Source organism: Corylus avellana, chromosome ca4 (genome assembly GCF_901000735.1).
Source record: "Corylus avellana chromosome ca4, CavTom2PMs-1.0".
NCBI lineage: Eukaryota > Viridiplantae > Streptophyta > Magnoliopsida > Fagales > Betulaceae > Corylus > Corylus avellana.
Genome location: NC_081544.1, coordinates 32,571,487 through 32,596,021, shown reverse-complemented (window position 1 = coordinate 32,596,021; position 24,535 = coordinate 32,571,487). Strand labels below are relative to the sequence as shown.

The window sequence follows — 24,535 nt, the reverse complement described above, 5'->3', positions numbered from 1 at the left end:
ATTAAAAAAAAAAAAAAAAAAAAAAAATTGCACGGGCGTACGTGGGCGTGCCACGCACGCCACGTGCTGCCAATCACTGCCCGTAATTCGTGTCAAGATAGGATTATTGTAGGAAGAAATACTCCCTCCGTAACCTTTACCAACTACCACGTGGTCCCCTGCAGATCTGCCACGTCTCCAACCCGACCGTACACATGGCAAAGCTATAGGCTTATAGCCCACGCATGTAGAGCCGACAAAACTGATTTTCACTCTTCAGGAAATGAACGGAGAGCTTTCCATCTGCAGAACTCAGTCTAATCTCTCAACACAACACAAACTCCTTAACAGGTATGTGCATGCTCAATCAATCCTTGAACATTTTCATTATAGCTCTCATTTTTATGTTAAATTACTTATTTTCTTTTTTAATTACGAGTTTATTTCCAATTAAAGGAAATGTGTTCTGTACATCAACTTTGAAAAAGCTCCGATCGTTTTTTTTTGAAAAAAAAAAAAAAAATTGTTTTGATGTGACATAGAAATGAAAACTGTTTTGTGTTTGTGTTGTTTGATAATGTTTTTGTTTTGAGAAAAGAAAATAAAAGACATTAATTGCCATCGATGAAATGGATTAAATATTTTTCATTACGCTAATCATATAATGTTGTTACTAAAAGAATATTGGCAAACTCTAGTTAGTGCCTTCGCTGTAGGTATGGCAGAAGAACAATTGGTCAAAGAAAGTTCTCAACTGTCAAGCTATGATGCTTATTTTGAGAGAATCCAGTCAAGAAAGAAATTACCTCAATCGTTGCAAGAGATTTTAACAGCTGCATTTGCAAACATTCCAGTTTCATCATTCCCAAGTGTTCCCGGTGGCAAAGGTGATATTATTGCTTCTGTAGTTTTAGCTGTACCTACTTTGCATGTAATGAAATGAAGCATATCTGTGAACTAAAGTTGCATCATCACTTCTTGCAGTGATTGAAATTTTAGCGGACACTTCCATTGCCGATGCTGTAAAGATTTTATCTGAATGCAACATTTTGTCCGCCCCGGTGAGAAACCCAGATGCAGGAAATAATAGTTCAGAGTGGAGAGATCGGTACCTAGGAATTATAGATTACTCTGCTATTGTTCTGTGGGTGCTGGAGAGTGCAGAACTTGCTGCGGTTGCTCTATCAGCTAGTACAGCAACAGCCGCTGGAGTTGGTGCGGGAGCAGTTGGCGCTCTTGGAGCATTAGCACTAGGTGCGACAGGTCCTGCTGCAGTTGCAGGGCTAACAGCTGCTGCAGTTGGTGCTGCTGTGGCTGGTGGTGTGGCTGCAGATAAAGGAATGGGAAAAGATGCTCCCACAGCTGCTGACAAATTGGGTGAAGATTTTTACAAAGTTATACTGCAAGATGAACCCTTCAAGTCAACCACAGTAAGCTATACTCTTCTTCCAAGAGGATTATTTGTAGAGGCCAGGTTGCCTCTGGTACCTTATATATTATGCCTTTTCATCTTTAAAACTTGTTTGGAATTGTGTTTCAGAAATAGAGTTTTTTGGGCAAAAGCTTATTTTTAAACTTTTACTAAAAGCAACACTCAAAAAATTCGTAAAATGATCAAGCATATTTCTGCGTATTTTATAGCAAAACTGCTCAGGAAACAAGTGAGACATAAAATGGAAATCAATGGTAGTCCTTGTCCATTTTCAAGCCATCTGAAAATTAGAAATGATGTTTCATAACAATTTTTTTTTTTTTTTTTCTTTTTCAGGTAAGGTCAATACTCAACTCCTTCCGCTGGGCTCCTTTTCTTCCAGTTTCAACAGATAGTTCTATGTTGAGTGTGATGCTGCTACTCTCAAAATATCGGCTGCGGAGCGTACCTGTAATTGAACCAGGCAAGCCCGACATCAAGAACTTCATTACTCAATCTGCAGTTGTTCAGGGTCTTGAAGGTTGTAGAGGAAGGGACTGGTTTGACTGTATTGCCTCCAAGTCTATTTCTGATTTGGGACTTCCTTTCATGACCCCTGATGAGGTAAGATTTGTGTTATTACTCGAGTATTCTTCTAGCTGACTACTGAATTTGGAGCTTCAAAATGTTGTCTTCTTGGTCAGGTTGTCAGCATCCAGGGCAATGAGTTGATTCTAGAGGCTTTCAAGCGAATGAGAGAGAACCAAATCGGTGGTCTTCCAGTTGTAGGGGGCCCAAAGAAGAAGATAGTCGGGAATGTAAGCATAAGAGACATCAGATACTTGCTCCTGGAACCTGAGCTTTTCTCCAATTTCAGGTAGGGTAAAAAGAAAAACTTTTGACTCTGCTAGTGCACCAGGTTTCCTCTGCAATTTGAAAATTTAACAAATAATGTCCCCACTGTTATTTCCTAATTAATGAAGTTTCTTAAAATATTATATGAAATGGTTAGAGGGCAATGATGTGAATAAAGTGAATTTGAAACCATGAGATAATGGGTAAGATTTTATAACTTTAGGAAGTGTGCAGAGGTTGTGATGTGGATAAATTGCCCTAACAACTTACAAGTTGGACTTACCATCTTTATGAAGTTCGCAAATTCGTCCTTGTTCTTCATGTGCCTCCAGCACTGTCTATTTTAACAAGTTTCATGTTAGTCTTAATTGTCAACTTATGTCTATTTACCTTTCCCAGGAAGCTGACTGTGATGGATTTCTTGCACACCATTGCCCCCCAAGAAATCGGAAAGGCCATCCCACCCCTTACATGCAAACTCGATTCAACTCTTGGTAGTGTGATCCACAGTCTTGCTTCCAAGTTAGTTCACAGGATTTATGTGGTGGCTGAAGATGTTGAAGTTGTTGGCGTCATTACTCTCAGAGATGTGATTTCTTGCTTCATTTATGAACCCCCTAGTCATTTTGATAACAACCTTGGGTTTGCAGTGAAGGAAATGTTGAAACCGTGATGCTGCTGGTGTAGAAATCCATTTTAAGTGTATGAAGTGGAGAAATTTAACACTCTGGTTTGGAACTGAGAATAATTTACAGTTGGTCTGTCTGTACTGTATGCGTATTTTTCATTTTACTCCTATTAAGCTAAAGCCAGGGAGCTTTCTCAACCCTTTATCATTCATTATCCCCCTAATCCTTTCCACGTCCTTCCACTTTCCAAATGCAGCATATATATTGGACAGGATGACAAAATGAGTTGGATTTTCAGGCTCTAATTCTGAGAGCTTCATAGCCATTTCTTCCCCCACTTCATAATCTAAATGATGCCTACAAGCACCAAGCAACGAAGCAAAAACAGATGCAGAAGGCTGTGGTAAATCTTGTATTAATTCTCGAGCTTCCTCCAACCGACCAGATCGACCCAAAAGGTCAACCATGCAGCCAATGTGCTCTGGTTTTGGTTTCAAGCCATAATCTCTACTCATCATTCTAAAAAGTTGCCATCCTTTGTCAACCTGACCGGTGTGACTGCAAACAGATAACACGCTAATAAAAGTTGCCGTATTTGGTTGTACCTTTTCTTCTAGCATTTGATCAAATATCTTAAACGCGGATTCGTATTCTCCATTTCTTCCGCAACCAGATATCATCGCATTCCAAAATGCAGGGTCGTCAGGTTTTCTATCAAACTGATCAAAAATTCTTCGAGCCAACAGATAATGCCCACATTTCATGTACATGTCAATAAGTGCAGTGGCGATGAACTCGTCGGTACTGATATCGGCTCTTATTAAATGTCCATGGATTTCTTTTCCACATTGCAGAGCAGACAAATCTGAACAAGCTGGTAGAAGACTTGTGATAGATTTTAAACTTGGGACTATGCCTGCAGACACCATTCTCTTGAAGTATTTAATAGCTTCAATCGTCTTCCCTAGTTGTGAAAACCCACTAATCACTGAATTCCACGTTGCTGAATCAGGTACCAGTCGTTCAGATTCTAACTGTTCAAATAGCTCAACAGCATTCTCACTCTGAGCATTTAACATCATGCCGGCAATCATGGAATTCCATGTTATCAAGTTTCTGCTTCCATCAAGCTCTTTGAAAGCATCAAATGCCACCTGCCAACAGCCACACTTGGAATACAAGTCTACCAGTGCAGTTGCCAGCATAGCATCAAATTCTATGTTAGTTTTCATTATGAGCCCATGAACCTGCCTACCAAATCGGAGATACAGAAGACTAGCACACGCAGAGAGGACCAAAACAAAAGTAACCGAATTCGGTTCTTCAGCTGAACATTCCCTCATGTCCTTAAACACGTCCAAAACCGTCCGTGGAATCCCATTCTGCATAAGCCCTGACAAAAAGGCATTATAGCTTACTACACTCTTATTAGGTGTCCCATAAAACACCTTTGAGGCTGAAACCAAGTCTTCATAATTTGAATACGTAGTCACAGTCGAAGTTGCAACATAAACATCTGTCTCAACACCCAACTTTATCGCCCAGCAATGCAGTTCCATGCCGTGTTCTATGCTTTCACATCCCGACAACAAACTAGCTATAGTCCCCGAATTCGGCCGGAACATTCCAAACCCCACCTGTTTGAACACCCGTAATGCTTCTCTACTATACCCATTTTTTGAAAACCCCGACACAACGGTATTCAACGAAGCCAAATTTCTTTCAGGCATTTCATCGAACACCTTGAGTGCATCATGCAAGAGACGCAGCTTCATGTACATACCAGTGAGAGAAGTGGCGGCATAAACGTCCGAACTAAAACCGGTTTTGATGAGATGGGCATGGATCATTTGCCCTTGAGGAACCGATTTTTGCTTGGCACAGGCTTTGAGGAGAGGAGGGAAGGTGAACTTGTGAGGAGGGAGTGAGGCTGAGTGGTATTGAGAATACAAGGAAAGGGCTTCTTTGTAGAACCCATCCGTGACCAGCCTTGCGATTTCGCGTTTCATGGGACTCTTTCTAAAAATGGGCGGCATACCACTAGCTGTTTAAACTAATATGTTCCGGATCTTGGGTCGGGCTTCAATCCGGTTGACCAACGTCCAAACGTTTGGGCCTAAATATCGGCCCAATTACAGATGGTCCACATGCACAGAGAGGGAATCAAAAAGCTTTGCTAAAGGTTAAGAAAGAAACCCCAGATTCTCATTATCAATGGCATATCCACTTTCTCTAGTCACCTTATCATGAGTACATATTTATATAAGGCAATGATAAGGTTAACTCAATTCTTGGTTGTGTGCAGTCATCATGACTAATAATTTGCAGCCACATGATTATAAAGCTCAATGTTTTTTGAAATCCTTTCAACTTACAAATAGATATGTTATTTATATTGTCGGTTGAGGTTCGAGTCTCCTGATTAACTTAGTGCTTGAGGGGAAAAACAACCCAAATGATCGGGGTTTACCCATGTAATAATATAGTCTAATCTTGTGATTAGTTGTGTCTAAAAAGTTCATCTATATATATATAAGAGCTCGTGTGGGATTCATTTGCCAAAATAATTTTGGGCCGTCTAAACACCTGCTCAGACAAATGAGTTCAACATACTCTCTCACAATTGTTGACAATTTAAACAACAAATTATTGAAAAATCCCTAAACCAAAAGGGTGCAACTTGTGGAATTATAGTCAAACCCTACAAGATATAGTAGTTTTAATTACATTTTTATAATAAAATATGTAAAAGGCATATAATAGGCTAAGTGAGTTTTTTAGTGCAGAATGGTACTAGTAGATTCTAATTGCAGCCATCCTGTTCTCTTGTGAATGTGATCTTTATGCCAAGAATATTTTCCATGCACAAAGCGATCCACTATTTTCTTATCTTCGCATCCTTTATGCTTTAGCATTTTTGTTTGCTACCAATAAGATTGACCAAAAGGCATACAAGTCCCGCGAGGAATTTATATTATTTTCTTTTTAAAATGATATCTACTTATGAGATTGAATAAAACCATATTATAAATACTTGTATTCTGTCATACATTATGCTTATTAAATTGATATATAGCTCATTTATTGGTATTCGTTACATTTCTCTTAATTAATTGTTTTGTTTTTATCCAATGAATAAGCTACACATCAGTTTAGTAAGCATCTGTTAGTAAAAGAATAAGTACCCCTACCATTTCTCTATCTTAATTCTTCTTGTTTTGAAATTTATATTAAATAAAATTTAACATTTACATTTCACCTTCTTCTTCTTCTTTGTTGTTTTGAAAGTTTATCATGGTAAAATGTTGATTAAATTATTAAATTCACCTCTTGTTATCAGCTTAAGTATTTTGGACAATTGCTGATTTAACTTGGTATCAGAGCCAAAGATACTGAATTCGAACTTTAACTCTGTCATTTATCCAAATTTCAATTAAATTTTGTACGTGTTAAAATATTCATTAAATGATTGTCAATTAGTAATTTATCATATCATATGAAAATTTAAGTTTAAGACAAATCCAATGTTCCAAATTTATCCATTATGGTCCCATGCCGCGTGATCTTTCTAGAATAAGAATAAACAGAAAGGTGATTGCGGAATCATTTTGCTCACCATTTCACACATATATCAGAAGTTTCCAATTCATTTCCCATTGCAGTTTTCAAATCAAGGAATCATTTTGAAATTTATAGAAAATTCTCAATCACCGACTTGGTTCTTTTTTTTTTTTGCTTTAAAATTCACAAAAACATAAAAAAACAATAAAAGATTTCCTTGTAAACAGTTTTTCAAACTTATTTTTCAGAAGATTATCATTGAAGTAATCTCCTTATAAAGAGCATCAAAGTGATATTTTTTTTGGAAAGGTATAAAATAACATCTTTAGGAAAACAATTGGGGAGCATTCTTTATTTTTTAGTTTGAAAAATATGTTATGACATGACATAAATATAATATTTATTTTTGTATTTTGAGGAGTATTTGGAAAAAAATTCATGGGCTAAACTCATTTAATAAAACCGGTTCAATAAGAGAGGGTTGCCTGTTCCTTATAAACATGCCAAAGATCTTGTCCGCAGGCAATATGGGATCATTCCGCAACATATTTTTTGTTTTGAGTTATTTGTTAATGTATTTGTATTCATAACATAAAACAACAAACAAATATGAACTTATTGTACCATGAAATTATTTTATCTCGAAAATAAAAGGCCATTTTGTTATAGGAAATTGTTTTTTAATTTTTTAATTTTTTTTTTTTTGTTTGAAAAACATATTTTAGCATTTTGCTCGTATAGAAAATTGCCAAATAATTAATATATTTTCATATAATATGAGAAGATGCAAGGAAGAGAGAGATGACGAAGATGAATTTGTGAAGGAAGAAAATTACATGAAAGAATAAAAGGCCTAAGGGGTGAGATTCAAACCCACGTGCAATGGACTGCCCATATTACTTGTAATTTGGGCAAACAATTGTGAAAAAGCTTTTGTAGAGCCTACTTACATAGGCTAAGCATTCTGACAATTCGAACACTTGCCAAAATGGGTTTCACAAGAACCCTCTCACTATTACTTGCATAGAGTGTGGGCGAGCGGTGAAAAATTGTATATCGTGACTATGCTTAAGGGAAGCATAAAATATATTAAGCATTGTAAAGTTTATTTTCCTTTATCAATTGAAAATATTTTTAGATTGTCCAATTTTATAGTAAATGTCAAAACACTTTAAAAAATAGAAAAATAAAATAAAATTTATGGGCCGAAAGAAAAAATAAAATGACAAAAAAGAAACAAAAAAACAAGCAAATGAATACAACACATACAGTGCGTGAAGTAGCTAGCCAGTGGCAACTTGGCAAGAAGGCACAAATCGGAAGAAGTACCAGTCGCAACAGAGAGAGAGAGAGAGGGACCCCTCTCTGACCCCAGGCCTGCTAATAGCATCTTTCTCTCTCTCTCTATATAAGAACAACAACAATCTTAACCTAAAACCTATCAGCCTCGCTGATCAGGCGGATACCATCATTTCCATCTGTTTGTTGTCCGAGAAAGTTTACGAGGACGCAAGATTCTTCTGAAGGACCTCAGCTGCTCGCCCCCTTTACTCATAAGTGAGCAATCCCATACAAGTTACAACTATGCATCCACTTGTTTGATTTTCTTTGATTAGAAATAACCTTTGTTTTGATTGCTAAATTGCTTTCGAACTTGAAGCTGCCTGGACCTTCTGCCTCGTAAATTGATCAGCAATTTCGTTTATCGATCTAGGGTTTCTGTGCCTCTGTGTGTGTGTGTTTGATGAGAATCGGCGTTTTGAGCTGGGTTAACTAATTATGGGCTTTATGTTTGATGTTGTTGTTATGGTTAAATTGTTGGATAATTATTCGTGATTTGGGGCTTGGTTTGCCGGTTGAATATTATTGACATGTTCTTAGCTAAGTTTCAGTTGCAATTCACTGGAGGTTTGAAGAAATTAGTTTTCCAAGATGAGATTAATATGATGGATGTTATCAACCTGTTGCTTTGTTGAAGCTTTACTTTAGTGTAACATGTTTGATAAATACTCCAACGCACTGTTATTGTTGCAATTTTGTTAAATGGTTGCTCATTCGCTCTACTCGCGCGGCTTTGTGTACTGAGATGGTTATGATGATCACTGAATAGTATTCTTGGGTTTAATCTTATAGGCGGCAAGGATGTCAACTCCTTCAAGGAAGAGGCTGATGAGGGATTTTAAGAGGTTGCAGCAGGATCCTCCTGCAGGCATCAGTGGTGCTCCTCAAGACAACAACATTATGCTTTGGAATGCCGTTATCTTTGGGTATGTTGCAAATGAAAACATAATTGTGTTTACCTTGTTTCAGTTTATTTCCTTTTGCTTGGTGAAGTATGCACTCTTTGTTTTGGATGTTCTGGCTAGTTATGGATCTGATACATTTGTACTTATTCCCTCCTTTGGTTGAATTGCAGGCCTGATGATACCCCATGGGATGGAGGTAAAGTTAATTTGATTTTAATAGGACTTTATATCATGCTTTGATCAGGATAGGAAAAACCTTTTTTTTCTGCAACTCTTAAGCTACATGGAGTGCGTTCAATGATTCTATTGTTTGTTTGTAGCGAACCATCATGTTTTTATATCCTTGTCTAGTTGTTTGGTTGGATGAGACTTTCTTCTTTTCCACATAATTTGATTTCCCATCGTGTTCAGGATTGATTTTGATAGCCCACTATGTTCTGGGTTTAGCTATTTCTTTGACAATTTTTCTTTTAATTTTTTTATTAAATAATGTCAATGATTGGTCTCCTGTAGATGGTATGATGATATCTGTTAGTTATATTTGGCTTACTACACTAATCTATGCTAATAGTTCTATGGAAACTGGTAAACCGCATACCAGCTTAAGTCATGCCAGAGTGAATTATTTACTTTCTACCTCTTATTGTATTACTTCCATCCATCACCTTTCACGTTCTAGTTTGTGGTTGGCTTTGGGAGGTAATGAATGCTCATTTACACTAGTATACTTATATCTCAACAAACCTTCTGATTATAAGTTGAAAGTTTCAATTAGTCCTGATAGATGAATGTTCTTTGGTGTATCTCATGCTGTCAACTATGGAACACATCGCTGTGTGTGTGTTTGTGTTTCTTAAATAGTGTAGTAGATATTTGTTTTTGACCTTTTCAATACTACAAACATGAACATTAACTACTAAAAACCGCAAACTGGTATTTGTATTATGCTTATCGTCTTTAGGCGTTGGAAAATTTCTCATTTATATGACTGCAGTTACCAATATACTAGGTTGCTTTATTGCTAGAAATATTTTCTACAATACTCTATGTTCATAATGATATCTTTAAGTCCTTCAGGCACGTTCAAATTGACGCTTCAGTTTACAGAGGATTATCCAAACAAGCCACCAACAGTGCGCTTTGTCTCTCGAATGTTCCATCCAAATAGTAAGTTGATTGACTGTGGTTAACATCAACAATTTCATATTCCTGAAGTTATTGCTGTACACTCTGAACGTATAAAAATCCATAAAATGTTTCCAATGATTACAATTTTCTCATTATACCTCCAGGGCTTGGCTTATTCTTTTTATTGTGTCAGTTTTTTGGTCCATAAATATATACAGAGGGGTTCTATGGGGTTCATGTTGAACAATTCCTGTGTGGTGACATGCTTTCATTAAATATTGAATATATTTATGCTTCAGCTTTCTGTAAGGCTATGCGATGCAAATAGCTATTGGGACTAAGTGGAAAAGAAGGTCTTTGTTGGCTTGAAGCACATTTTCTTATCTGTCTTTCGATTGTTAATTTATTGGATCAATCATGCTTCTAAATTTATGTGAACTTAGTACCAGTCTCATTTACTTGTCCAGTGTTGCATTCAGCTCTTTGCTTTCTTCATTTTTGGTTCACTTGAACACTCTGATATTCGCTTTCATACATAAATTTGAAATGTTCACTGTGAGGTTTTGTTTGTTCACATTAATTTCACCATTTAGTTTCTAAGTTACTCTATTGTCTTGCCCTTTTTTCAGTTTATGCGGATGGAAGCATATGTTTGGACATTCTACAAAATCAATGGAGCCCTATTTATGATGTAGCAGCTATACTTACCTCTATCCAGGTATTAAATCGTCGATAATTGTTTTTAGTCACTCAAGGATTGTGAACTTTGAAAATGTTTTCATTGTACATCAAGTTGGTCTTAAGTTGTGCTTGTACAAAATTATGATGCCAGTTAAGAATAACTTAACATTTTCAGGCTTGCAAATTGTCACTATCATCTTTGATTTAGTGATGCTTATTTTCGAGTCACACTTTTGAAATTATCTATCACGCAAGGAATAGTTGGTCCTTATTCATGTGCATAATCTTGCTGATGCATTTAACTGCACTTTCAGACCCAAATTTTCTCTTCTATGAGACATCACTGACTTTAATGTTGGCCCTTATTCATATGCATACCTTAAAATGACTTTAAAGTTGATCCTTATTTATGTGCATGCCTTAAAATTTTGGCCATGTTTACGGAGCATATATCCATCCGTTAGCCAGACACTGTTTACTCATGAATTACATGGTTATTTCTTGATGCTCCATAGCATACTTTTGAGTCATAATCAGCATCATCTATACCACTTCCTAGATCTCCTTTTTTTCGATCATCTATAAATTTGCAAAGCAAAATGGGCTTGTGGAGCATTAACTTTTCTATTGCTCAAGAATTTCTGATTTCACTTGTTCCTGATCCCTATATGGTGAGTGCTACATGGTCTGTAGTTGGTGATCCACCTCGTCATCTCGTAATATAATAAAATTTTATTGTGCTCTTTAGTATATTTCTTTATCTCATGGATGCTTGCATGCATATTCGTGTATGTTTAATTGATAGAATGTGCAATGACATGTCTGTACCTTATAAAAAGAATTGACATATGTGAATGTAGATACTTGAGATTTTCTGTTTTTTCCAGTAATATTATTCTGCTTCTTATTTTCAAGCGATCATCATTTTTCTGGTTGCAGTCATTGCTCTGTGACCCAAACCCAAATTCTCCTGCGAATTCAGAAGCTGCACGGATGTTTAGTGAGAACAAACGTGAATACAATAGGAGAGTACGCGAGATTGTTGAGCAGAGTTGGACTGCTGATTAGTTGCTGTGGTCAGGTCCCACGGAACTTCAAAGAAATGTCCATGGCCTGTGTCCCTGTTTAAATAACAATTGGACTCAACCATTGTGTTGTGAGCTCCTTGACTGCCATTACTTATAATGTCTGCTTTGCTTATGTGTTCGCCTCTTTTCCCTGAACTTTTCTTGGATCTGATGCATTGCGTTTTTCGTGGACTTTGCATATAAAATTCCTGCCCCCTTTTATCTCATCTCTTTAAACTTGGGAAAACAAAACTATTACAGATGATGGATGAGTTGGAAATAAATAAATAAATAAAAGAAAGAAACGAAGGGTTGGCAGTAAAAGCACGATTCTTTAAAAAAAATAGTTGACAAATGGTTCCTGCTATGTTACTGAACCATAAGATTTAGCGCTGTGACAAGAGAGGAGGAAGGTGATACCCATAATTATTCCAAAACCCTGGTCAATCATCGGAAAAAGGTAATAGAGACACAATAATGAGGCAAAAACTGCAGGGCAGCAGTTCTATGTACATCTATTTTTCACCACAATTGAATTGTAGCAGAAAGAACAGCAGTATAAGAATTGTTTTAATAAAGCACTACATCTGTGTACCTAGGTTTCCACTACTGGTCCATCCTTCTTGAACTTGAATCGAGTACTGCAAATTCCAAAGAACGTCTTCTATTGAAGGGCGCTTCCTCGGATCTTTGCAGAGGCAGTTGAGGGTAATTCCCACTGTGGTCTTTAATGATTGATATGCAAAAGTTCCCTGAAAGGAAGGATCGGTGGCAGACCGTAATTGTGATGCTGATTCTGCCAAGCCCAACTCTAGCTGTGAAGAGAACAAGCAATATGGAAGCCAATGAACTCCAGGTTCCTGTTCGATTCGAAAGTACATAACAAAAACAAAATACAGCAAATAATTGTATGAATACCTGAAGCTTTAGCTCATTCACTTCACTGGCTGATGTTGTCAGCTGACCAGTTATAACCTCAAGTAGGATAACACCCAGCTGGTAAATATCTTCCTTTTCTGCAATTTCACTGCTGCATGAACAGAGCTCTTGTAAGATTACGCGGGTGCTGTAGCAGAATAGTGAAACAAGGAAGGGGAGAAGAGGAAAATACCTTCCCAGATGATTATCTTGTCCACTGAGAGGGCTCTCTGAACCTACCTGGAAAGTTAAATTCGCAAAAAATTAACAAACAAAGAAATGGTTGAAATTTAACTATCATCTGCAAAAATGTTTATCCAGTAGTACTGTTTTAACCTTGGATGGCAAGGGAATGTTATAGCTACTAATTTTCGCGCTGAGGCTGTCATCCAACAAAACGTTCTCCATCTTCAGATTATTTCCAACTATGCCGGGTGCAATCCCTGTGTGCAAGAACTGGACACCCCTTGCAACACCGATGGTGATTGCCATTCTCTGTGGCCATTTCAACGCCTCCTTTTTTCTCAAATCTGCCATATCAAAAGGCAGTTCATTGAGAATTTACTGTTTGTTAGAGAGAAATGGGTGTTGGTTGCTGTTGAGCTTACCCTTAAGATAATCTCTTAGCGATCCATTTGGAACATGTTCAAGAACAATAAAGACAGTGCTAGCTGTATTAGGGTGGTCCTGATAAGTGACGAGGCAGTGTCCAAGGATGCTGACCAAATGCCGATGCCTCAGCTTCGATAAGACTTCCATGTGCTGCATCAAGCTTTGAGGCAAAAGCTTTTGCTTTAGTTTCAGGCACTTCACCAGGACCACTGAACCATCTCTCAGCCAACCTTTATAGAGCTGTAAGTAACAGAGAAAGTGCTTCAGATTGAAGAGAATAATTGAACTTTTGTGGGTTCCATCACATTTTGATATTATGCTTATCGGACAAACAGTTTGAATCAAATGCCAACCTGCCCTTGAGATCCTTCCCCAATCAAATTTGATTGGTCAAAGTTGTCCGTCACATCTTCAATCTCATCCAGTGTGAAAACACGATATGGTGGGAGCCCTAGTGTTGCTTGCCTCATTGTCTGGTTTACACGCCCTATGAAAAATCGAATTCAGTCATTACCTTCATGAGATATAACACAAGAAAAAATGTAAACCAGCTTTTTAAGTACATTGCTAAACGACTATTATACACGACTCGAATGACATGTCAAATTATCAGTTATCCCAAAAGCTTAAGCTAATAGGAAAAAGGTAAATTTAATCATTTAATCATTACTTTAACACTCCCCTTCACGTGTGGGGTCAAACTTTCTTTTAATAGGTAAGGCCCAATGCGTGAAATATTTAATTGAAATTGGGTGAAATGACGGAGTCAAGGTTCGATCCCAGCATCTTTGATTCTGATACCATATTAAACTACCAGTTATCTTAACTTGACATTCAAAATTAGTCCTTTTGCCACATGAGCAAGTTGTAGGCAGTCATATGACTCATATAGCATAGCATTCATATTTTAAGTAATTACAGTTGTTCAAAGCACTTAGATAAGCCATTAAAGAAGAAAAATAAGCTAGAAAGGCTGCCTTACTTGCATCAATGTTTGATCTTGGGGAGCTACGAACGGACATTTTATCAGCAAAAGGTCTGTCAAATTTGTTGTCTTCACCTCTCCTCCCTTCTGTCCGTCTGATAATGACCAAAATCAGCAGCCCAAGAACCCCAGCAATGGCCACGACAGCTGCAATGATACCGAGGATTAAGCCTAGGTTCATTCTGGACTTCTCCTTGCTTTTGATTGGAGGCTTAACGGCCAATGCTTCTTTGTGGCAAAAAGTATATGGATGCTGATAATTTGAGTTCCCGCCGGAGAAACAGTTCCATGAGAAGAGTATTGACCGGTTTGAAGACTTTGACGCCAGGCAGGATGGCAGTTTCCCTATCAAGAGGTTGTGGGAAACATCTACAAGCTTAAGCTCATCATTGCATGATATGTTCATTGGAAGAGCCCCGCTTAGTTGATTTTCGGCCAAATTAAGATACTGAATTGAAGGCAGAGAGAAAAGGAATGATGGGATTGGTCCAAGAAATTTGTTTGAGGAGATGTCAAACTGCTGGAGCTTCGCAAAGTTGATGAGTTTTGAAGGAATCTCAGATCTCAAAGAATTGTTGCTCAATATAATACTTACAAGACTGTTGTTGCTTAGTGAGGGAAACTCAGGTCCAAGATGGTTGTCACCCAAATTCAGCTCTTGAAGAAGTACTAGACTTTTAAGATCTGGAACACTCCCATTGAACAAATTATCAGTCAAAACAAGACTTCTCAGATTGCTCATTGAAGCAATTGATGAAGGAATCTCTCCATAAATAAAATTTGAGCTAATGTTTACCACTTCAAGTGACTTTAACCGATTGATCTTGGCTGGTAAAGGACCCCACAATCCCAAGGAAACAACTGACAACACTTTTAAGTTTGAAAGCTTTGTTAGAACAGTAAAGAGAGAATCAATGGAGAAACTTTCAGATAGAGTTTGCTGAGAAACAGAGAATTTCCCAGAAGCTGGTTTTGGTCTGTTAGAAGGGGAGCTTCTGTTTCCGGCAATAGTTAACTCGGTTACGCTATTGTTTGAGCAAACAATCTTGAGAGAAGGTGAGGGAGAGAGGTAGCAGAAGCTGGTCCAATTTGTCCATCCCTGAAGAGCTTCAGGGTATTCAAGGAGCTTTTGAACTTGGAAAAGAATTCGGGTTTCGCTTGGAGGCAGTTGCGCAGTAGAAATTGGAGCATGCATAGCAAGAATGAGTGCCGGAAACAAGAAACAGAAAGAAACCCAGAAATTCCCCATTCCTCAGGAAGCTAAAGCCTCAAATTCCAACTCTATAGAAAGGGAAAATATTGATTGGGTTAATCATGCAAATACTATAACTACAACCATTTTTCGTGAATAAAAATGGGCATGATATCAAAAGCTCATAAAGCAGAACAGTGCTGCTGAATCTTTAACAAAGTTTCAGACATACAAGCTATGATTATATAAAAGTATCAAACAAAAAGCTCATGCTTAGTTGTACATACGCTCTAGCCTCTAGGAAAAGGTTTTCTCGGGAAAGTATGGGGTCAAGATTTGATAAAGTGGGAAACTTTAAAACAATGAATCTACAGTGAGAGAGAGAGAGAGAGAGAGAGAGAGAGAGAGAGTGTTTTGGTGGAGAGAAATCAGATCTGAGACTGAGAGAGTGAGATTTCGAAGAAAGAAATGAAAACGCACAAGTGGAGTGCATATGCACATGCAAGGATTAGGAAACTCACATGTGCTATTGAGATTTTCACAGTAAGATTGCAATCGGGCTTTCTACACCGTACATCCCTATTGATTCTCGTCCATTGTAGTCCGAAAGTCAAAAGTCAACGTAGTTATGAATTTTTCAAAGTGAAATATGCCAAAACCTCGGTGCTGACCACGTTAATTATGGAAGACCCGCGGATACCTCAAAGTCGCGCGCCCCAGGTGGCCAGGCACGTGACTTGTGTGAAGAGTAGCCTCTTCGTTATGTGTTCATGTTACTACGAGGGCAGAATGCCCTATGTCGATGTCAACCAAAAAACTACGGTCCAAGAGTTGTTTTTCTGAAATTCCATAAATAGCCTTGGTGTTTGTGATAAGTGAGGTTTGTCGGTGAGAGGTGTGTGATTAGAGGCAAAGCTGTTACACACTTACTTTAGTGACGTATTAGTTGCACCTAATCCATATTTTACTTGGGCCTTCTCTTTCCAGCCCAGATGTTTGTCTTTTCTTAATTGTAATTTACCCATTTTGGTCTCTGTACAGCAAACAAGCTCTTGTTGCACAGAAGAAAAATTGTAAATAAGATTTGAAAAGGGCACTAAAATTTAATGAAGTGATTCAAGTGCATGCATCGATGGTGCAAGTCCCACCATCAATTTGGATGAAAAATTAAATGCTACCGTTTTTATTATAATTTTCATATAAATTGATATCATCCTTTATAATTGATAAAATAAGAGTTAAATTCACTTTACCCCCTAAAGTTTTAGGAATTTTTCAATTAAAACTCAAATGTTTAAAAATTGGCAATATACCCCCTAATGTTTCAAAAAAATTTAATTTAGACCCTTCTTTACTAATTTTCGTCTAATTGAACGAAAATCATCCTACGTGCGTCTCCCGTTGGATTTTGATGCCCTCTATTCCAATTTTGCTCTCATTAAAACCCATAAAAATACGTAATTACCTTCAATTTCATAGGTTTTAATGAGAATAATTATGTAATTTTATAAGTTTTAATGAGGGCAAATTTGAAATAGAGAGCATCAAAATTTCACATGAGACGCACGTGGAATATTTTTGTCCAATTAGACAGAAATTAGTAACGGAGGGTCTGAATTAAAATTTTTTGAAACATTAGTGAGGTACATTGCCAATTTTTAAACATTGAGATTCGAATTGAAAACCTTCTGAAACTTCAGTGAGGTAAAGTGAATTTTTCCCATAAAATAATTAAGAATATATAGTTAACAAATTAGTTACTACAAATTAATTAGTCAAAAATTTTACTTAAATCATTTTATCGGTATGTAAAAACACATGGAATTGTATTGATTTCTACCCAATCACCCTATGATGTGCAGATAATTTGACACTAAAATACTTGATCTGGTCGCAAGTGTAGGCAGAAGACAGGATAAGCAGGCTATTTTTGTTTTGTTCTTATAAATATATTGGGGAATATAAGATAATAGTCAATGGCATTTTATAATTAGTAAATATGCACATGATATGCCTTGAAATACTAAGTGGTCAGCTTGAATGGGATTCTATATCTTCTGAGTATATAGATTTGATACTGGGTTAAGGGTATAATGATAATTTCATTCAACCTAAAGCTCAATAAATGTTGTGTGGTTAGCAGGACCTTTCAATGGATCATGGACCGATCTAAATTATGAAGCCCATTGATTTTTTTGACAAGAAGGATGTGGTCAGTGTGATTATCAAATATCAAAATTAGTATTCTATGGAACCTTTTTTTTTTTAAAAAAAAAATCATTTTATTAAATTAATTGGTTTAAAATACATATAATTCTTATATACATTTAAAAAAATGCATGTGTCATTTTATTTCTCATTCTATTAGGATCCTCCTTGTGGCTTGATAATTAATTCCCTCCCAAATCTAATGCAGGAGCGTTAAGTTGAGTTGAGATTTTTTATATCTTTCTTTCTTGTTCTTTATTTTATTGTTCTAAGTTATTGCTGCTGGTCCAGTAGTCCTGCTGGATCAATCAGTCTCACATCAAAGTCATTATCTCTTCTACTTCTTTTATTTTTTATTATTTATTTATTATATATTATATTTATTTTTGCAGCTCAAGAGAGAAAATAATGGGAATCATTTGGACCCAAAAGATAGACAAAACTAATCTGTAAAAGTCCAGAATTAAGAGGTTTATAATAAATGGCCTTTTTAATTCTTAGACTCTTATAATAAACGGGCTCTTTAATTCTTGGACTAATTATAAAGGTAGTTAAGCAACAAAAGCATTCATTTTTTTTTCTTTTTCACTTAAAATTTTACAGCTGCACATAAAGCTTGGGTGAAATATACCTAAAAATGATATTCAGAAAGCCAAAAAAAAGTATATAGTAAAGACCATATCACATTGTTGATATCTCATGAGATCTCGCAGACGAAAAAATAAATAGATAAACAAAACTGGTGAAATCTCATTTACTCAAAATAGCGTCTCACCCATTTCTGGCCACCTTTGTCTAATGATACCAATGTATTACTCCTCAAATTTTTTAGTAGGTATTAGCAAAGAGGCATGTTACACATCATTCTTTCAACCATATCTTTTTGCAAATATAATAGATCAACCATTGAATTTGTAAACTCACGTGAGTCCCACACAAATTCAATGGTAGATTCATCTATTCACTATATGGAGATGGTTGAAAGAATGATTTTTATCATTTCTCTTTAACAAAATATACCTTTGTCTAATAAATTCATATCTATCAGTTACATCCAAGTTTCTCTCACTCTAATTATCGATAAAGAAGAACACTAGTTGAAGAAATAAGTCAGCCAATCCCCACCCAACCAAATCAATTTAGTTCCTTAGTAGTCAGCAGTTTCCAATCAGCCACAGATGCAAGAAAACACAACCTCAGATCGAAGCGTAAAGATTAATAATCTATGCAAAACTTGAATCCATGGTTGATGCTTTAGTAGGGCTCTTGACTTCTTTGTAAAAGCATAACTTACACTTCAACCGTTAGCAAAATTGCCAAGCACAACTCCATGGTTGAAATACGTACCTGCCACATGCGAGCTTGAGACAATTAGCATCATGGATTATGATTCATATTCAAAAAAAGAAGTTGCTCCTAAATATTCAATCTTGAGTTCCAGCAACAATGAAACTGATCTAAACAAGAGTCCACCCCAAAGTTGCATACTAATTAAAAGGAGAAAGAAAACAAAACAAAACCCAAATATCTTAAAGATCAAGAAAACAAGACAAAACCCAAATATTTAAAAGATCATATGACCTAGAACAAGAAATGCCGAATGGCAATTCAATTGAGCTTAGCTGTGAAATGAAATAGTCATCAGAACCAACTTGAAGAGATCAAAGAAAGGAAAAGAGAAGAAAAAAGAAGACCTGTATTGGTCAGTATGGGATCATACTCTTAATGATACAATGGAGAGCTTGGAAAATGCCCTTCAAAACATCATCTGAGAATCATGTCTGGAGGTGAGGACTGTGAACGCAGTAGCCCATTCTTGTGTGATAGATTCAGACACCTTTTTGTCGCCAATAAAAGGAGCCCAGGACCCCTGGGAGGAATTTGTGAAAACCCAGTTGACCTTCTCAGGCACATTAAGAAAATCAAATTTCAAAACAGAACTCTTGGCCTTTGCTGGAGACTTCTTTTGTTTCTGGCCCCCAGAGCCCTTCATACATGGCAAAAAATAAATCAAAAATTGAGTGCATGTTAATGAGAAGGGGATATTAGAAGAGTGAAAGGGAATAATTTCCAACACCTTCAGAAAAACAACCTTTTGCTTTTGACTCTCGATTGCATCAGCATCAGAGTTCTCCACTAGTTTCTTCTTTTTACGTTTAGTTCCTGTTTCTAAAAAGTAAAGAACCTCCGTCTTTGACCGGAATCGACTGCTTGAAACTGGATCAAAATAATACTGCACAATACAGAGACAATCTGAGCCTTGTCTGGGAACCATAAAAAGGGACGTTTTTGTCATCTTCTATAGCATTTGATAGCCATTTATAAGATGGAACCATTGCAGAATTTGGAGTTGTCGTGACAATTGAAACTTGAAACAGAAATGTTAATTTATCAAAACTAGGAGTAGACCCTAAACTTTGCAGCAAATGAATCATTCCAGTTGAAATGCAAAACATAAAAAACTCACTTCAGCTGCCTTGAAGAACAATCCCAAAAACATAACTGAAAGCATCTAAAATGGATATCAGAATCTAGACTTTACTTATGAAAAAGAAAAGGATATCAGAATCTTTTCTCTCGCCAATCTAACAACCAGTTATTATCACTGACACACATGAATGCCCTTTGAAATAAGCTCAAAGGACAGATGTATCCATATTTGATCCAATAACTGACACTTCCAAAATCCTGAAAATTTGTAAGAAAGTGGCTGTGCCAAGCAAAACAGGATAAACTTACCAAGTTCCAAGCACACACAACAGATTCATTACCTCTGAGAGATTACTAAATATCCCCTTCAATGGAGTGATATTGAAGCAAGATCTGATCATGAAATGATACCTAGAGTTTCTGCATTTTCCTAGCATATTCCTGAGGAACCCCACCACCCTCACCAAAAAGAGAGAGAGAGAGAGAGAGAGAGAGATTTAAAGATAAATAAATAAAAGCAGGGAAACAGATCAAGAACATGGACTCTTTCCATGATAGTAAATCTAAAATCACAAAAGTTATCTTTTAACTTGCTTATTTGTTATTATCAAAACATCATGATGATCTTTTGGAGCAAAAAGAGTCTACATTCATAACAGCTACTTAGTCGATGGTACCTCCACTGTACCATACTCTTAAGTGGTGTACCAAATTCCTGCTTCATAACCCATGTCACAGATAAGAGTATTCAGAACAATTTATCTAGATTCTTCAACTCCATTCCTTTTATCCACAGTACACGCATTACCAAATTAACCTGACTCGCCCTTGGAAAATAAGATTGTCCATCTACAAGTGTCTGTAACTTACTGTTAGATTATATGTGGTGTTGTCCCACATTAGTTATGTACATATAGTGTCTGTACTATTAACCTATATATATAGGCCCCTTCTATACATTATTCTGTGTGATTCAATACACAACCTTATTTTCAACATGGTATTAGAGCATAGGTTCTGAATCACCTTAATTAATTAATTAATTTTTTTTTTTCCGCATCCTATTTTTTTCCGGTGCCGCTAGTGTTCTTTGGCAAATCTCTTGCTTTGTGGATTTACAAAATCAAGACTTGTTTCAATGGTATTATTGACAGGTACAAGGCTCAACTTGTGGCCAGAGGTTTTACTCAGGAGTACGGTGTGGATTATGAAGAGACTTTTGCTCCAATTGCTCGTCTCTCTTCTATGCGTGCTCTGCTGGCTGTTGCAGCGTCTCTACATTGGTCACTTTGTCAAATAGATGTCAAAAATGTCTTCCTTAATGGTGATTTAAGTAAAGAAGTCTATATGCAGCCACCTCCTGGATTATCTCATCCTACAAACAAGGTTCGTCGTCTCCGTCGAGCTTTATATGGACTTAAGCAGGCTCCTCGAGCATGGTTTGCTAAGTTTAGCTCCACTGTCTCTAGCCTTGGATACTCCATCAATTCTTATGATTCAGCCTTGTTTATTCGCCGTATAGACCGGGGCACCATACTTCTTCTACTACATGTTGATGACATGATCATCACTAGAGATGATACCACTGGTATTTAGGAACTTAAACAGTTCCTCAGTTAGCACTTTGAAATGAAAGATCTTGGCTCTCTCAGCTATTTTATTGGTCTTGAGATTTCCTCTTCTTCTGATGGTTATTATTTGACACATGCCAAGTATACCTCTGATTTGCTTTCTTGGGCCAATCTCAAAGACAGTAAGATTGTCGAAACACCGACTGAGCTTAATACTCGTGTCACTCCTCATGATGGCGAGCCTCTTCGTAATTTTACCTTATATCGGCATTTAGTTGGCAGTCTTGTCTACTTTACTGTCACTTAGCTTGATATCTCGTACGCTATCCATCAGGTGAGTCAATTTATGGCTGTTCATCGCTCCACTCATTTCTCAGCTGTCCTCCGTATCCTTCGCTACCTGAAGATGACATTATTTCATGGGCTCTATTTCTCCTTTCAGTCTCCTCTTCAGCTGCGTGCTTACAACGATGCTGATTGGGCGGGTGATCCAAAAGATCGTCGCTTTACCACTGGTTACTGTTTCCTACTTGGCACCTCTCTTATCTCTTGGCGAAGTAAGCAACAAACATTTGTTGCCCAATCTAGCACTAAAGCAGAATATTGTGCTTTAGCTAACACTACCTCGGAGCTTCTTTGGTTGCGATGGTTGTTACAAGATATAGGTGTCTCTCTTTCTTCTGCTACTCTGTATACTGTGACAACAAGAGTGCTATTCAGATTGCTCATAATGATGTATTTCATGAACGGACCAAACATCTTGATATTGATTGTCATTTTGTCCGTCATCATCTTCTTCAGGGCTCACTATAGCTTCGCTCACGTCCCGTGATCAGTTCGCAAACATCTTTACAAAGTAACATCCTCCAAGGCGTTTTCGTGATCTTGTGTCCAAACTCAAGTTGATTTCTTGCACTCCACCTTGAGCTTGAGGAGGGCAGGGCTGTTAGATTATATGTGGTGTTGTCCTACCTTGGTTATGTACATATAGTGTCTATACAATTAACCTATATATTTTATATATTTTTTGATGTCGGGAACCTCTCCAAGGCAGGTCCTTCGGACCCACTCTTACAGAGTAAACCCCTTCTGTACATTATTCTGTGTGATTTAATATACAACCTTATCCTCAACACTTACCAATTAAAAAAAAAAAAATTCCAATTTCAAGTCCCACTTAAATATTGAGGAAATCTTCTCAAAAGTTGTTTCTAATGTCTTATCTTTAGCAGATCCAAACCTCATGCTAAATGGTTTAACAGAGGATAATATATGCAATAAAATAGGTGGAATTTTAAGCTTTGACACTTGAGCTGAGTTGAGAAATACAGATAATAATTAATTCGTGAAACATTTCCGGTTCAAGAAAAACTTCCATATATCGAATATCAACATTTCTTTCAATATTCCCTTTTCTTGTTCAGTTTTCTCAGCAACCAAACAACCATTAGCAAACACTGCCCATTAATGTGAGAATTATTGAATTCTACAGTTCTAGAATATCAATGATAATTTGAGAAAATGAAATTTAATTTACCCTGTCTATCGTTCCAGCTGTGGCACCGGAGCTCCGAACTCTGTCTTCGATATACCAACCGGGCGGCAACCAATCCGGCGGCGCCGCCGGCGCCCGACGTGGCTGAGCTCCGGCAGTAGACGCCGCGTTCTGCTCCGCGCCGTTCGATTTCTCCGAGGCTAAGGAAGCCGACGCGCCGTCGGAAGATCGGCGCCTGCGCAGCGGCTCAGGCGTCCTGTGACCTCCGGTGGCGGTGGCGTCGATGAAGGAATCGAATTCGAGAAGCGGATCGGATGGTAGGTCGGCGGCTAGGGTTTCGTCGGGTCTGTTAGGGCCTCGTTTGGGCGTGTTGGGGTTCGGGTTTAGATCCTGACCCGACGTCTCGGCAGTCGACATGAGAGTGTGAAGTGTGTAGTGTGTTTGGGCGGAAAGTGGAATTAGGAAAGACGTTTGAAACTAGACTTTGTATTGATTGATGCTGGATTTGTATAAAAGAAGTTAACGAACAGAAATTTCCTGCTGATTTGGGAAGATCTTGGCGGTTGGATTTGGGCCATTTTGCTATCGCCTATCAGTCTTCAGAGTACTTAAAAGTCAATCGCCTACGACAACGATACCATAATAATCTCTCTTAAATCCTATATATAATATTAATTCCCTTAAGACCACCTTAAATTGCTGTCGTCCGATAATTACCAATTTACCTAGTACGTGAAAAAACCCATCATAAATGACTTCTACCGACCATGACTGTCATATATTAACCATTTGTAAGAAAATATTGAATATCCCTGTGCCACGAACAATCCACTCCACTTTAAAGGTCACAAATTGCATAACATACATTAGAAATCATCGAGATCAATTATCTTTATTTCTTTTCCACTTTTGCGTTTCTCCCTTTCTTTTTATTTTTCTATATATAATTTTGGGTTAATAACTTTTTCGATACCTGAGTTTTCACTTTTTTATTTTTTTTCTCCTGAGTTTTAAAACATGACAAATCTAGTACTCAACTTATGAGAAAAAGACAAAATCAATACATCTGTTAGTTCCGTCAGTCCTAATTAACGGGTTTAATAAGAAAATCAATAAGAAAAGCTTGGAACCCTAAAAAGTCAAAATAATTAAAAAAAAAATTTTATTTTTTATTTTAAAAAAAAACGAGCTGCCACTGTTTGGTTGCCGAGAAAACAAGGGAAATAATGTGTTGCCGAGTTGACAAAAATTTATTTTTATTTCTGACACTATTACATGTCCAAATTCTTTCGGGTAATTTCAGATAGTGGTTCTAAGCTTTCCTTGTTGATTTTCCTACTAAACCCGTTAAGTAGGATTGACGAAACTAATGGAGGTATTAATTTTGTCTTTTTCCCATAGTTTGGGTACTAGATTTATCATGTTTTAAAACTCATGAGAGAAAAAAATAAAAAAGTAAAAACTCAGGTACCAAAAAAGTTATTAACCCTATAATTTTATTATTCTATAATTATTTTACAATGTTATGCATGGTAGTATTCTTGACCAACTATTATATATATATATA

The 24,535-nt window shown here is 37.0% G+C and overlaps 5 protein-coding genes across 9 annotated transcripts; 2 read left to right on the top strand and 3 right to left on the bottom strand.

The window, feature by feature from the left end:
- Positions 1-103: 103 nt before the first annotated feature.
- On the top strand, positions 104-3,071 carry LOC132179078 (SNF1-related protein kinase regulatory subunit gamma-1-like). Of its 2 annotated transcripts, none has more exons than XM_059591709.1 (6): positions 104-330; positions 696-866; positions 964-1,409; positions 1,748-2,014; positions 2,095-2,267; positions 2,645-3,071. In XM_059591709.1, exons 2-6 carry the CDS (start codon positions 698-700, stop codon positions 2,916-2,918), a joined length of 1,329 nt encoding a protein of 442 aa, XP_059447692.1. In that variant the 5' UTR covers positions 104-330; positions 696-697; the 3' UTR covers positions 2,919-3,071. The 2 variants fall into 2 exon arrangements, with proteins under 2 accessions (XP_059447692.1, XP_059447691.1); XM_059591708.1 differs by having other exon boundaries at positions 105-330; positions 678-866.
- Positions 3,030-5,069, bottom strand: LOC132179077 (pentatricopeptide repeat-containing protein At2g02750-like). The gene has a single exon (XM_059591707.1). It carries the CDS (start codon positions 4,908-4,910, stop codon positions 3,030-3,032), a length of 1,881 nt encoding a protein of 626 aa, XP_059447690.1. The 5' UTR covers positions 4,911-5,069.
- Positions 5,070-7,729: 2,660 nt separating this feature from the next.
- LOC132179079 (ubiquitin-conjugating enzyme E2 2-like) lies at positions 7,730-11,784 on the top strand. The gene is made up of 6 exons (XM_059591710.1): positions 7,730-7,992; positions 8,569-8,702; positions 8,852-8,877; positions 9,759-9,848; positions 10,439-10,527; positions 11,430-11,784. The coding sequence occupies exons 2-6, from the start codon at positions 8,578-8,580 to the stop codon at positions 11,556-11,558; spliced, it is 459 nt and encodes a 152-aa protein (XP_059447693.1). The 5' UTR covers positions 7,730-7,992; positions 8,569-8,577; the 3' UTR covers positions 11,559-11,784.
- A 181-nt stretch (positions 11,785-11,965) lies between these two features.
- Positions 11,966-15,707, bottom strand: LOC132179076 (probable LRR receptor-like serine/threonine-protein kinase At1g14390). 2 transcript variants are annotated; one of them, XM_059591704.1, is made up of 7 exons: positions 14,070-15,707; positions 13,441-13,574; positions 13,084-13,327; positions 12,812-13,005; positions 12,669-12,715; positions 12,476-12,587; positions 11,966-12,372 (listed from the first exon to the last, which is right to left on the bottom strand). In XM_059591704.1, the coding sequence occupies exons 1-7, from the start codon at positions 15,319-15,321 to the stop codon at positions 12,139-12,141; spliced, it is 2,217 nt and encodes a 738-aa protein (XP_059447687.1). In that variant the 5' UTR covers positions 15,322-15,707; the 3' UTR covers positions 11,966-12,138. The 2 variants fall into 2 exon arrangements, with proteins under 2 accessions (XP_059447687.1, XP_059447688.1); XM_059591705.1 differs by having other exon boundaries at positions 12,476-12,584.
- Positions 15,708-18,200: 2,493 nt separating this feature from the next.
- On the bottom strand, positions 18,201-23,575 carry LOC132179901 (methyl-CpG-binding domain-containing protein 5-like). Of its 3 annotated transcripts, none has more exons than XR_009439983.1 (4): positions 23,011-23,574; positions 19,550-19,705; positions 19,167-19,459; positions 18,201-18,819 (listed from the first exon to the last, which is right to left on the bottom strand). XR_009439983.1 is itself a non-coding variant. In XM_059592694.1 (4 exons), exons 1-3 carry the CDS (start codon positions 23,383-23,385, stop codon positions 19,229-19,231), a joined length of 762 nt encoding a protein of 253 aa, XP_059448677.1. In that variant the 5' UTR covers positions 23,386-23,575; the 3' UTR covers positions 18,201-18,819; positions 19,193-19,228. The 3 variants fall into 3 exon arrangements, 1 of the variants encoding a protein (XP_059448677.1); XR_009439984.1 differs by having other exon boundaries at positions 19,565-19,705; positions 23,011-23,571; XM_059592694.1 differs by having other exon boundaries at positions 19,193-19,459; positions 23,011-23,575.
- Between the last annotated feature and the right edge of the window lie 960 nt (positions 23,576-24,535).